Source organism: Gekko japonicus, unplaced genomic scaffold (assembly GCF_001447785.1).
Source record: "Gekko japonicus isolate JY-2015 unplaced genomic scaffold, Gekko_japonicus_V1.1 scaffold1123, whole genome shotgun sequence".
NCBI lineage: Eukaryota > Metazoa > Chordata > Lepidosauria > Squamata > Gekkonidae > Gekko > Gekko japonicus.
The window spans coordinates 308,471-322,501 of record NW_015165858.1 but is presented as its reverse complement, the minus strand read 5'-3'; the positions used below and the strand labels follow the sequence as shown (position 1 = coordinate 322,501).

The 14,031-nt window shown below is 45.0% G+C and overlaps 1 protein-coding gene across 1 annotated transcript in view; it reads left to right on the top strand.

Moving 5' to 3' along the window:
• Positions 1-5,221: 5,221 nt before the first annotated feature.
• The window catches only part of LOC107110416 (inosine-uridine preferring nucleoside hydrolase-like), a 9,711-nt gene continuing 901 nt past the window's right edge, over positions 5,222-14,031 (top strand). Inside the window, exons 1-4 of the mRNA XM_015411197.1 lie at positions 5,222-5,401; positions 7,927-8,106; positions 8,506-8,617; positions 9,781-9,917. Of these exons, the coding sequence (XP_015266683.1) occupies positions 5,222-5,401; positions 7,927-8,106; positions 8,506-8,617; positions 9,781-9,917 (609 nt within the window). The remainder of the gene's footprint in view (positions 5,402-7,926; positions 8,107-8,505; positions 8,618-9,780; positions 9,918-14,031) is intronic.

Genomic DNA, 14,031 nt, shown 5'->3' with positions numbered 1-14,031 from the left:
TTCTGAAGCACGGATCCTCGGGGTTTTTGCATTGGGTCACCCCAAACACAACATTATATAACATGTCCATGGAAACAGGTTATACCACAAAGATCACGGATCCAAAGCTTCATGGCAACACCATTCTGCAGAAACATGGTTCCAAAGCATGGTTCCTCATGGATCCTTATGATTTTTGTATTGGGTCCACAGCTTCGTGGCAACACCATTCTGCAAAAACATGGTTCTGAAGCACGGATCCTCATGGATCCTTATGATTTTTGTATTGGGTCACCCCAACATCACCATCAAATTACATACCTTGTCCATGGCCACAGAATGCAGCACAGAAATCACATGTCCACGGCTTCGTGGTGACACCATACTGCCAAAACATGGGTCTGGAGCATGGATCCTCGTGGATGCTTGTGGTTTTTGTGTTGGGACACCCCAAACATACCATTAAATCCCATACCATGTCCATGGCCACTACTTACTCCACAGTATTCATGGTTCCCCAGCTTCATGGCAACACCATGAAGCCACAGTATGGTTCTGAAGCACGGATCCTCATGGATCCACAGTGTTTTTCCAATGGGTCACCGGAAACACAAGATAAAATCACATAACATATCCATGGCAAAAGCTTGCACCACAAAAATCATATGTCCACAGCTCTGTGGCAACACCATGCTGATGCTGGAAAAAGACGGTTCTAGAGCATGGATCCTAATTGATCCTCAGGGTTTCAGCGCGGGGTCACCATGAGCACACCATCAAATGACATATGTCCACGGGCACAGCCTGAACCACAGAAATCATGGATCCACCGCTTCGCGGCAACACCATCAACAAAAACATGATTCTGGATCCCCATGGATCCTTGGTGTTTTTGCATTAGGACACCTCAAACACACCATCAAATCACAGAACGTGTCCATGGCAACAGGTTGTACCACAAAAATCACAGATACACAGTTTCATGGCAACACCATTCTGCAAAAACACGGTTCTAGAGCACGGATCCTCATGGATCCTCAGGGTTTTGGCGTTGGGACACCCCAAACACATCATCAAAGCCGTGGATCCTTGTCTTTTGTGGTGCAACCTGTGCCCATGGACATGAGATGGGATTTGTTGGTGTGTTCATGATGACCCAACGCAAAAGCCTTCAGGAACCATGGGGATCCCTGCTTCGGAATGATATTTGTGCAGCATGTTGCCACGAAGCCCTGGATCCATGAATTCTGTGGAGCAAGTAGTGGCTATGGACATGATATGGGATTTAATGGTATGTTTGGGATGTCCAAACACGAAAATCCCAATGATCCATAAGGATCCGTGCTTTAGAATCAATGTTTTTGCAGAATGGATTCACCACGAAGCTGAGGATCTGTGATTTTTGTTGTGCAAGTTATGGCCATGGATGTGCTATGTGATTTGATGGTGTGTTTGGGGTGACCTCTCTGGCAACGTCGCTCAGCCATCACACGCAAGAGGTCGAATTTGCCCCAAGGACTCCAAGGACCACCCTGGGGCTCAGAGAGGCGGGGAAACGTTTTGCGCCCCACCCCCCGCCGTTGCTCTTGTTGCTGCGGCCGCCACCAGCGGCCATAACTTTTTAAAGAGCCCCTAGAGCCCCTAACAAGACCTGTGTGAGCCAGAATGACCTCTCTTGGCCAGAATTACCATCACACGCAAGAGGTGGAATTTACCCCTAGGACTCCAATATGATGGTGGTTTTATGTCGTTTCAATGTAAAAATCATATGAAATTCATGAGGATCCATTTAGATCCGACTTTTACCCAGACCCGACTTTGGCTGTCCTTCCCAGGTTCCATCCCCAAATCCCCGAGTTTCCCAAACTGAATCTGGCAACCCTAACCCTGCTCCCCCCATCTCCTGATGGAGGGGGGGCTCGTAACCACAAATCCTGCACTGGGTCTGCCGCCCCCCACTCCTCTTATAGTTCCTTCATCCTGGGGAGGGGGGAGCGGAAGTGGGCATGCATGATCCTCTGTGGAGCCAAGTCTGCCACGCAGCTGTCAGGCGCGGAAGGCTCCGCCCGCCATTCACCTCGTAGCCGAGGAAAGCCGCAGAGTCCTCCTCGGATCAACCCACTTTCGGCAACAGCCTCTCCCTCCAGCCGCCGCCTCCCGCGTAAGCGACTGCAGGGGAGGGGAGAGGCGGGGCCACCCTCGCGCTTTCGCTCAGCCCGCTCTGAAGAGGAGAAAAGAAGCCCTGAGAGGCCTCAGGTAGGGGGCGGGTCAGACAGCGGAAGAGAGGCCTGTCACCCATGAGGCGCCATCCAACCATCGTCCCCCCCTTTCTTAGCCCCGCCCACAAGCTCGCTCGCTCCAACGGCCCCCCGCCCGCGCTCCTCTGGGAGGCCGGAAGGAAGAGAGCCACGGCCTCGCGCCGCCCTGTCTGTGCGTGTATTCTAGTCTTCATTTCCCGTGGCCTGACCACAGTGTTAAATCTGGGGTTGGGGGGAGTTAGTTGGCTCAGGATTTGGCAGCGCTTCTTGAATTGTTGTCTTTCCTATTCCTGGGAGACCAACAAAGTTTTATTAAAGGTTTATTAAACGTGTGATGGGAACGTTTCGCGCGCGCCATTGCCGCTGCCGTTACTGCTGCTGCCGCCGCCGCCGGCAGCCATAACTTTTTAACGAGCCCCTAACAAGACCTGGGGGAGCCAGAATGACCTCTTGCGTGTGATGGCCGAGCGGCGTTGCCATGAGAGGTGGCCCGAGCGGGGTGGTGGCGTTGTCGCTCGGCCTGGCCATCACACGCGAGAGGTGGAATTTACCTCTAGGACTCGAAGGCCACCACCCCGGGGCTTTCACTTCTTCAGCTACATCCAGGTGGGCAGCCGTGTTGGTCTGAAGCAATAGAACAGAGTCCAGTGGCACATTGCAGTGGAAGTTAACAGTTCATACAGAAAGACAGATACCACTACATAGGTGAACAGCAAGCATACAACGTCTTAATGGAGATGTTTTGACATATCCAGGTGGGCAGCCGTGTTGGTCTGAAGCAATAGAGCAGAGTCCAGTGGCACATTGCAGTGGAAGTTAACAGTTCATACAGAAAGACAGATACCACTGCATAGGTGAACAGCAAATTAGCATACAACATCTTAATGAAGATGTTTTGACATATGCATTGGTCTGAGGAAGTGTGCATGCACAAGACAGCTCATACCTTGAATGAAACTTTGTTGGTCTTAAAGGTGCTACTGAATTCAAACTTTGTTCTGCTGCTTCAGACCAACATGGCTACCATCCTGAATCTTATCCCGGTCTTTATCCTGCCCTTCAAGGAACTCAGGGAAGCATATGTGGTTTGATCTTGTTCCTTTTTATTCTCACAACAGCAACCTTGTGAAGTAGGTTAGGCTGAAAAAAATGTGGTTGGACAAGATCGCCCATTAGGTGTCATGTCAAAGTGGGAATCTAAACCTGGGGCTCCCTAGTTAGCCTCTCTGTCTGAACATAGTTTGGAATTTTACCAGAAACAGTGATATGGGGCATAGGAACACTCACATGTTTAACCTGCTCAGTTTGAGACTCAAATGCTTCAGAGTGCCATGCGCAGGAACACATGGAGGAGAAAGGTTATTTGTTGGACCAACTTCAGAAGGCAGGTTATGCCCGGGGAAGATGACTTTTTAAATTCTCTCTTGTTTTGAAAATCCCTTGCAAATAGAAATCCAACAGTACGAGCAAAGAGATGAGTGGTATCCTACTTGCTGGGTTAGTTTTCTATTTGCATATATGACTATTTTTTAAATGAAGGCGGAATATTCAAAATTAAAATCTGCCATCTGCCCTTTAAAGGGACCTGGTCCTTTCTAATACTTCCAGTATGAAGCTGTGTGATCATTTCTACTACCTTATTCTTCTGCATTTTGAAACAGCTCTTTTCTTCAGTAGAAATTTCTCATAGTTGGGGTTACATTGTTCAGACAGGGACACAGGGACTAAATAAATTGATCAGCAGATTTAAAAATGAATACAAAAATTTACAATGCATTTTAACATCAACGTCTTTTAAAAAAAGGCATTTTCACCCAAACAGAATGAGAGTTCCTCTTCTAACGTGGGGCCTGATGTGAACATAAGAGTGTCATCTAAAAATAAGGGCTTTCTCCCCTTTATACTATGCAAGTTTAATTGGTTTTAGTTAGATTCAGGTGGGTAGCCATGTTGGTCTGAAGCAACAGAACAAAGTTTGAGTCCAATGGCACCTTGAAGACCAGCAGAGTTGAATTCTGGGTATAAGCTTTCGTATCCATGCACATATCTTCAGATACCAAAATGTTAGTAATTTTAGAATAAAAGAAGGGATTCGAAAAGTACTCTTAATTCCAACTCAACACACATAGGAGGTCTTCAAAATGTAAAGCATGTGAAAAGTTCTTTTGTAATTTTTATCCTGCTTCTGTTAGTAGTACTAATAAAGAACATCAAGCAGGCGGTCGTGTCAGTTCTGCAGCCTCCCCACTGTCGGTGCTGTTCTTCTGGAAAGACCTCTTTATGAAATAGGCAGAGAAATGCAAGAGAGAGAACTTTCCCTTGTCATGGAAATGCAATGATGGGGAAAGTGCAGCTGCTGGGTTTTGTGTTCTGGTATAAAATTTATTTATGTTGGAAGGAGTAAGAGTCCAGTAGCACCTTAAAGACTAACAACATTTGTGGTAGGGTGATACCTCACCACAAATTTTGTTAGTCTTTAAGGTGCTATTGGACTCTTTTCCAAGGCTACAGACAAACTAACATGGCTACCCATCTTCATTTCTGTTGGAAGGCAGTGAGTGAGAGCCATGCCTTTTCCTGTGGCTTTCTGTAACCCATCATATATTGATGAGCATCTTTACATTCCACCACAGTAATTTACTTTTTATTTACTCAATGTATACCTCACTTTTTATCCTGTGGGGACTCAAAGCAGCTTGTGTGGTTTTCTTTTGCTCCACTATATCCTCGCAACAACTCTGTGCGGTAGATTAGGCTGAGAGTGTGTGACTGACCCAAGGTTATTGAGGAAGTTTCCATGGCAGAGCGAGGATTGCAATCCGGGCCTTCCAGATCCTAGTCTGATTCTGTAACCACAATACAGTCCCCTGCAAAGTGGTGTAGCATTGCCACAATTCCACTGCTGCTCTGCAGTGGCTGGGTGAGAAAGAATAAAAATTCCATGTTTAAGCGGATTGTGTTAATGTTTTGTAGGTGTGTCTGAAATGAAGAAACTTCTGCTGCTTGACGTTGATTGTGGTGTTGATGATGCTCAAGCCATAATGATGGCTCTAGCAGCTCCCAGTGTCGAAGTCCTGGGAATCACTTGCTGCTATGGAAACAGTGTGTTGGAGAACACATGTCGAAATGTACTCCGTGTGTTACAAATGTGTAACAAGCTTGAGGTAATCCCCTCCTTCACATATACCTAAATAATGTTCATAACATATTGCATGGTGGTGTCACATGAACACGGTATTCCATAATGGATACTTGCCTGGAAGTAAGGTCCAGCTTGTGTATAATGCTGAAAAGAGTAGTTGCATCTATGATCCCAGGCATCATGGATGCCTAAGAATGGTTCTGTGGGTAGCCAGCCCTGTAGTAGAAATGGCAGTTGGGGGGAGATTACCATGCAGTCAACTGGGTGAAATTATTTTCTCCTCTTCCTTTTCACTGAAGGCAAACGTACACAGTTATCTTGCCTGTGGTAGCTGCTTTTTTTTTTGTTTCCCCTTAATTTTGTTCTTCTCTTCAGCTCTTTACTTGTGGCAAATAGGCAGCTGTTACTTGCCAAAAGCAGAAACTGAAATCTTGCCTCCCACTGTCCAACCACATTGAGACAGATTTCCTGAATATGTAGAATTCCAGGAACTGCTTTTCATGCAAGTACGGAGCCACCATGGATTCTGAAACAAAAGAGCAAATGACACAAATGAGTCTTTTACACCAGTCTGGACTATGTGAGGGAAATCTATATATCTAATAGACAAGTTGCCCCCTCCATGCGGATAGCTAAATCCACACATCGGGGTCACTTGGGGGGCAGAGAGATTTCCCTGCACACTTGGAGCAGTCTCCAGGTGGGCAGAAAAATCTAAAAAGTTGAAAAAATGTATGAGGGATATTTAAATCCCCCCAAAAGTAAAAGAGCATTCCCTGCGCATGTGCAGAGAACACCCTGGCAACTGTCTCGCCACTCAGGCCTCGCCGCCGCTGGGGGGGGGAGGCTTGGTGGGTTTCATGGGTCCGCCTGCTGGGCTCACCTGCTGCCGCTTCCTCCTCCTGCGGAGCTCCTGCTTCTGCAAGCCGGGAGCTGTGAGGAATATTCCCCCCCCCCAGTATCACAGGTTCCCCTTCTTGTGTTATCTATTCCTTTCCATGGACTATTCAAAAGGGTTCAATTCAGTATCAGCTCTTGCCATTTCTTCAATTTTTCAGTAATGTGGGGTCCTAAAATATCTTTTTAAAAAAAACCAACAAACCTTCAGAACTTTGTTTACCTAGTTTGAGATAAATATTGTTTAGGCTGCCTCTACACAAGAATGATTTTCTATGTGGCTTTTATTGCCACTGTGAAAGCAGAGGCCTTTGCAGACAACACAGCAATCTCATGTCAGTTTTCCCCACACTTTCTTGCCTCATTTTTTGTAAAGTCTCCAATTCAGAAGAACTAGTAGGAAGGTTCTGATAAGGTTGTAATGCTTTCATGGTATGCCAGTTTTTTTTAAGCCCCCAAAAGCCCACTGGTGGCAGGAGAGGACCCATGGTTATGGGGTGGCTGAGTGAATGAAAACTCTCAACGTGGGCAGAATTTGCAAAAATGCACACCTTCCTATCCACTCATCATACACAGCCTTTCCAAAATGATCATACCAACTGGGCCTGAAAAGGAGCAGAGCAAATCAAGGAATGACACAGAAAGTAAACAATTAGGAGACCACTTACTATGGATGCTCAAAAAATCCCTGCACCAATTTGGATGCCAGACCAGATCAATATCTCTGTGTGGAAGCAGCCTTAGTTGCAAGGATGTACATACTGAACACCTGTGAATAAGGGCAAATAAAAAGTGCTAATCAATGTGAATGAGACTAGAATCATTGTGTCAAATTAAGAGCCTTATTGTCCCCAGTGAGGCCTTCTGCTGCTTAAGAATGGATAGCTGGCTAGAGCCGAGTAAACATTTTCAAGTCTAATTGACAGTTTGGTATCTAAGGTCCCTGCCACACGGCAGGAAAAAAACCGGGCAAAGTGATGCTTTAAAAAGATGCCGGGGAGGAAGCGACAGTTGGGAGGGGGAGGCTGCCGAACTGCGCATGTCTGAGCATGCGCAGTTCGGCCAGGTGCCGGGGATGCTCCGGCGAAAGGACGCGTCGGCGATCCCACGGCCGGCCTTGATGCACCCTTTCCCGAAGAACCACCTAGGTAGGTGGTTTATTTTTGATGCGGGGTTTTGGGTGGAAGGGCCGGATCGGGAACGGGCGCGCCACGCTTCCCAGATGTTGCTGTGGGATCGCACCCATTTGCTGCGCCCCCGATCCGTCCCTCTCCCGGCCCAAAACCTCTCATGTGACCGGGGCCAAAGTTAGGTAGAACTGAGACTTTAATAAGTAAAGTATGTGATTTCTGCTGGACAGGGAATTTGGTCCTCCAATTATGTAAGGGTTAGCACCCGTGGTTTTAACAGTCACAAAACCTGCCGTGTGAATTTATGTGTTGATATACTATAAAAACAGATGCTCAGTCCTGTCAACAAACTGATTAAGCATAAGCAGTAGGATGAATGTTTTTGATGGAAGTCCAACAACTGCAAATTTACTGGTTATCAGTGGGCTCATACAGCAACACAAGCCCATAGGGTCATAATTATTTAATTTCAGCAGAATCAAAATGTTTTAAATTCATATTATATTGGTATCATGTTTAGATTCCGGTTTATCCTGGTTCTTCTGCTCCCATACTTGGCGGCCCTGTGCGTGGGTCTTTTTTTCATGGAAAAGATGGTTTGGGTGACGTACCAGATCCTAATGCTCCAGGACTAGAACTTCTGCAGAAAGAACATGCTGTGCTTACAATGTTAAGAATAGCCAATGAGCGACCTGGTCAGGTGAGATTATATAGCTATTATAATTGTATAACAGGCTAAAAAAACCCTAATTGTTGCCTGTCTTCAAGCTAGCACCGCCCTCCTACCCTTAGCTTTTGACTGAGTTGACACAGTTTAATGGGGTGTTCATGAATATTCTGACTGCTCAAGGGAAACTGTTGTATAATGTTAACAATCGCTGAAGAGAGGGAAATGATAGGGCAATGTGGTGTCGCACAGAGGCCAAGAATCACTGGGACTGTAAGAACTGAAGAAGGCGAGCAGAGTAGGAAGATCTGTATTAACAGTATTGAGTTTTCATGTAATACAACATAAAAATATATAGTCAGACAAAATCACCTTAGGAAGTTGTCGTGCATGATCTAGAATAATGTGAGATGAAAAGTCCATGTTTTGTAGGTCTCTCTGGTCGCTACTGGTCCCTTAACAAATTTAGCGCTGGCAGTGAAAATGGATCCAACACTTCCGAAGAAACTTAAAAATTTGTTCATCATGGGAGGAAATACTGAATGTAAGTGACTTACAGTGCAATCCATTCCTAAGAACACTTTCCTGGGAGTAAGCCCCATTTAAAACACCTGAATAGGATTTTGAGTAGGCCTGCTTAAGATTGCTCTCTTAGTGGACATATTTGTATCAACTACTTTGCCTTTTCATGTTTTTTAGTATATGTGCTGCTGAAGCGAGCACACCTTTCCATGTTTCTTATGGGATTAAAAAAAAAAATATATTGCCTGTAGAGTATCTCTGAGTATTCATGCTTGTGGGGTCTGTTGAAACCAGCGTACATACAAGTATTTATTTGCCTTAGTTGTTGCTTGATTTTTAAGCGAATCTGCAAGAAATCTGCCTGAATAATCTTGACCTGAATGTAACATACCTTAGGAATTTCCATGCTTCCTGTATGTCTTTGCCCCATGAGCAAGTGCTGAAGGAATTTCAGGCTTGAAGGTTGCTCTCTTTCCCCCTCCCATATGGTAAGATAAGTAATTATTTCCACTTTTGAGGCTCAGCATAGTTTGCCTTGATAGAACAAGCCTCCAAATATGGTTTATTCTTCCCCGGCAAAGTAGGATTCCAAACAGTAGTTTTAACTCTGTTTTGGAATCCTGGTTTTTAGGGAAAGGACCAATCGTAGTTCTGTGATTTGGGTATGAAAGGAAACTATGATTTTGCCGTGAAAGCAGAATTAACTAATTATCTTTCTGCACATGAAGGGAACAGGATTCACATGGGTGAACCCGAAATTCTTTCAAGGCTTGTTCACATGGTAGCAAACCACGATACACCATTAAGACTGAACTATGCAAATATATATTTATTGACCTGCAAATGAGATTGTGACTTGAATGTTGTGGTATTAAGGCTACTTCCCATAACATCTCCCAAGGATACACCTGAATGTAAAGAAAAGTGTACCTGCACACCCATGTACATAATAATGTGGGCAGATTTCTTAGGCCAGGTTTTACTCTGTTTGCTGGGACGCCGTGATTGGTAACTGATTCCTGCAGCGGCAAAATAGACATAAGAATGTTGTTCACTCATAATAATGTACATGATTATAGTTTTTGTTCTTCCTACAGCTATGGAAATAAAATATAATATGTAAAACAGCCATTAGAAATTAAGTCTACAGGAGTAAATTAGTGGCACTGTTCTTATTTCTGACAGCCAGAGGAAATACTACAGTCTGTGGAGAATTCAATTTTGCAACTGATCCAGAAGCTGCACACATTGTCTTAAACGAGTACACCTGCCCAATTTATATTGCAGCTTGGGAGTTCACATGTTCTTGTCCTCTGTCCTGGGTAAGATATTACATGTCTGTTAATGTGACTTAGTATCTAAACAGCAGTTTTGCCTTGCTCAAGGGGATGTGCACTAGTCGAGCTTTGATCTGCTGACTCCAGGTAACCCGGGTCATTCATCACCCCACTGGGTAACATTTAACAAGTAAGAAGACAAAGTCCAGAATTTAACTGAAAGTTATTGCATCTGCTTACTGAAGTACAAATAATAAAATGAATGAAACCTCTAGTTGCCAGTACATAAAGCTGCTAAAATTTATGACTGAGACAATGGAAAGATGAACTGTAGGCATAACTAAAGGCATAACTAAAGCATGGCATGGGTAGGCAGAGGGTGAAGGCACAGAGTTATATTCACAGAGTAAAATATAAAAAGCAAATAAGAAACTTACATGGCAGAAGGCATATAAAAATGGTTATAAGGATAAAAATACAAATATTTCTACATTGCTTGGCACCAGATCTTTTTTTCCAAACAAGGTTCAAAATTTACTTACAAAGTCAGGGCTCTTTTTGTAGAAAAAACCCAGCAGGAACTCATTAGCATGATAGGCCACACCCAACAGCAGAAGCTCATTAGCATATTAGGCCACAACCCTGACAGCACAGCTCATTAGCACATTAGGCCGCACCCCCATGTTACCAAAAGTGTGGTCATCCAGCCACACCCACCTTTTGCTTGTTATTCTGTTTACCTTGTTTGTTGTCAAAACCCAGGGCTTTTTTGTAGCAGGACCTCCTTTGCATGTTAGGCCACACACCCCTAATGTAGCCAATCCTAATGCGTTTCTGCTGTTGGGTGTGGCCTATTATGCTAATGAGTTCCTGCTGGGCGTGGCCAACTCAGGAGCCAGCCGGAACTCCGTTCCTGTGCGTTCCTGCCCAAAAATAGCGCTGCAAATACTTATTTATTCTCAGTTCATGGCCTGCCCTGGGTGTCCCAACCTTCTAGAACCTATGGGTGTTTTTGGAATTTTAGGCAGTATGCACCACACGTACAAAAACTAACTGCTGTGGGGATGGGGGCCCTGACCTGGATAGCCCAGGCTAGCTTGATCTTGTCAGATCTCAGAAACTAAGCAGGTTTAAGCCCCGGTTCTTATTTGGATGGGAGACCATCAGCGAAGTTCAGGGCTGCTACACAGAGGCAGGCAGTGGCAAGTCACCTCTGAATGTCTCTTGTCTTGGAAAACCCCGTGAGGGGTCACCATCGGTCAGCTGTGACTTGACAGCAAAAACATAAAACAAAACAAAATAAAATAAACAGGGATGGGTGGGGGCAATCATAAGTAACTAACATGGGTTTAGACCAATCACAAAACTTTTGGAGGCGCTATGAAATGTTAGGTGATGGCAGCTCAAGCATAAATTTAGGACGGAGGCAGCCATTTCTGAAACACAGCCTTAGAAACACAAAGGTGGTACCTCCTGGACTCTTCTGAAGTATCTCCTACTCCAATGCAGTGGAGGAAAGCCTGAATTAACTTTGCTTTGGAGAAGAAGAGGGCACCAGGAAATATATTAGGTGTCAAACATATGGCCCATGGGCCAACTCCTGCCATTGCAGGGCTTGTATCCGGCCCACAAGCAACTGGCTCTCCTACTTCTTTCATGAGTCATTTCTCAATTCTTCAGATACAGCTAGAATGTGAGTCCATTGGTCCTTATATCTTGAAGGGTTGAGTGAATTCAGATGCGAAATGACAATAGCAGGCATTAGTAATGAGACAGAAAACCTAGGTTTCAATTCAGCCCTGAAGGATGCATTGAGCTTCATTATCAGTTGCAATTCAGCAGCCTCTCTTTCTAATCTCATTTTGAAATTCCTTTATAAGAGAACTGCTACTGTCAGGTCAGCAATAACCTGGAAAATTAAATGTTCCCCCACTGGTTTTTGAATGTTGTGGTTTCTAACGTCAGACTTATATCCATTTATTCTTTGCATCCTCCTGGACTGAACTGAGACCTAGGTTTCCTGTCTCATTACCAATGCTGGTATCTCCACACCTACTACCTCTCTGCATATCACACCTAATCCAATCAAGCCTGCTGTTGTCATTCACCTGCTCTTGCCATTCAGCATCTGAAATCACCTTTATAAAGTTTATATCTCCAGTACTCATGTTATGTTTTATGGTACACATGGCCTGGCCCAAGAAAGTGACATTTATGTTAGATCCAGCCCTCATAACAAATGAGTTTGACACCTCTGCATTACAGCGTGATAAAATGCCCATAGGCAGGCCTTGTTTCAGTCTGGAGCTCACCGGAACAACGCTCCGGCAGAGAGGAGGCCAGGGGATGGGGACATGTAGCAAGCCCTACCCCCTGCTTCCAGCAGCCCTCCCCTCAGTCGGCCGGGAGGAGAAAGAAGTAAGGTAAGTTATGGATTTCCCCCCGCCTTTCCAGGCCCTGGAAAGGCCTCCCCAACCTCCCCTCTTTCCAGGCCCACCTGGAAAGGCCTCCCCGACCCTCCCCCCATCTTTGCAGGGCTGCACTGAAGCGCGGGGCCCTGCAAAACCCTACCCGACCTCCCCCATCTTTGCAGGGCTGTGCTGAAGTGCAGGGCCTTGAAAGCCCTCCCTGACCCCCTCCCCCGTCTTTGCAGGGCTGCGCGAAGCAGATCTGTGTGTTCCCCCCCTCCCATAGGTAGTAACGCAAAGAGTCCAGTGGCACCTTTAAGACCAAGGCTGATTTAGGTAAAAGCTCTCTGTGAGGCCAAATCTGTGTGTTTCTTCCGGTGACGTCAGGAGGTGTGGCATATGCAAATAAAGTATGCTAATGAGTTATGCTAATGAGCTCCTGCACCTCTTTTTCTACGATATGACCCCTGCCCATAGGTACTGTGCTGGAGCCCATCCATTGTTATCAAAAACTAAATCCCAGCTCTGTTTTCTTCCTTCTCCAACTTGCAAAAGAATCAGAATTTACGGGTTTCAGATGGACTGAAATCATTTGGATTGGCTGGTCCTGAGAAATAGGGCTCACTGAGGGCCTGGCTAGACTTGACGGTCTCCTCATGGCTGCCATGAAGATGCCACTGCCATTTAAGAGTCATATAAAAATGCTGCAAGGGGATTGGACCTGCAATGCAGGTGGCTGAGGTGCTTTATCAAGTGCCAGAATGCCCCCGTGGCTGTTTTGACACTTGAAAAGACACGTCAGGAGGGAACAAGAGCGTCCTGCTTCAGCCCTGGTCAGGCTCAGGCACTGGCAGCATATTTAAATAACTTTAAAATGGTGGTGGCATCCTCATAGCCACCGGAAGGACACTGTCACGTCTAGTCTGTGGGTGAGTAAAGTTGAGGCTGACTTGTGGTGATCCCATAGGGTATTCAAGGCAAATGGTTTGCCATGGCCTTCCTCTGCAAAGTCTTCCTTGGAGATCTCCCATCCAAGTACTGACCCAGCTTAGCTTCTGAGATTTAACGAGATCGGGCTACACTATACCATTACACAGCCCCATCTAGTTTGGCCCTAAGTGTGCATGAATGACATTTTAAAAATAAGTCATATAGTAACTTTTATTAAGACTGAATAAAATATTACTAAACAGTTCTCTAGAACTCTTCATCAGGCTGAGTATTTAGTACAAAAATCAAAAAAGCACTGGAAGATAAAATGTTTCAAGGTATGGTAACGAAGCTCCAAATCTGCAACTGTAGCCTTAAAATAGGAAATGGGCTGTGTTGTGGAGTAAAATGGATTAGTTTAGATAGTAATTGATGTACAACAGGTTTGGAGAGAAAACAAAACAAAATAAAGTTTAAAAGCCCCTCAACAATTTCAGTGAGGTATTGGAATGTGGCCTTGTAGATCTTTTTGAGTACTGTTCGTATACTTTTCTGCCTCTAGATCTGTATCCCTTGAGAAGTTGTAAATTTTTAATAATAGCCCTTGATGAAAACCCAGTGAATTGTTGTTCAGCTGTAATTGGTTTTTGAGTCATATCATAGTTCTGCAGCTTTGTAATTGAGTTTTTAATCTGTAAATATTGAAAACAAACCCTTGGTGACTGACTGTTCATCTTGTCCATAACTTTATTTCATTTTCTAAATGATGAAGAGATTGTAAGCTGCTCTGAGACTCCAGAATGAAGGGTGGGGTATAAATC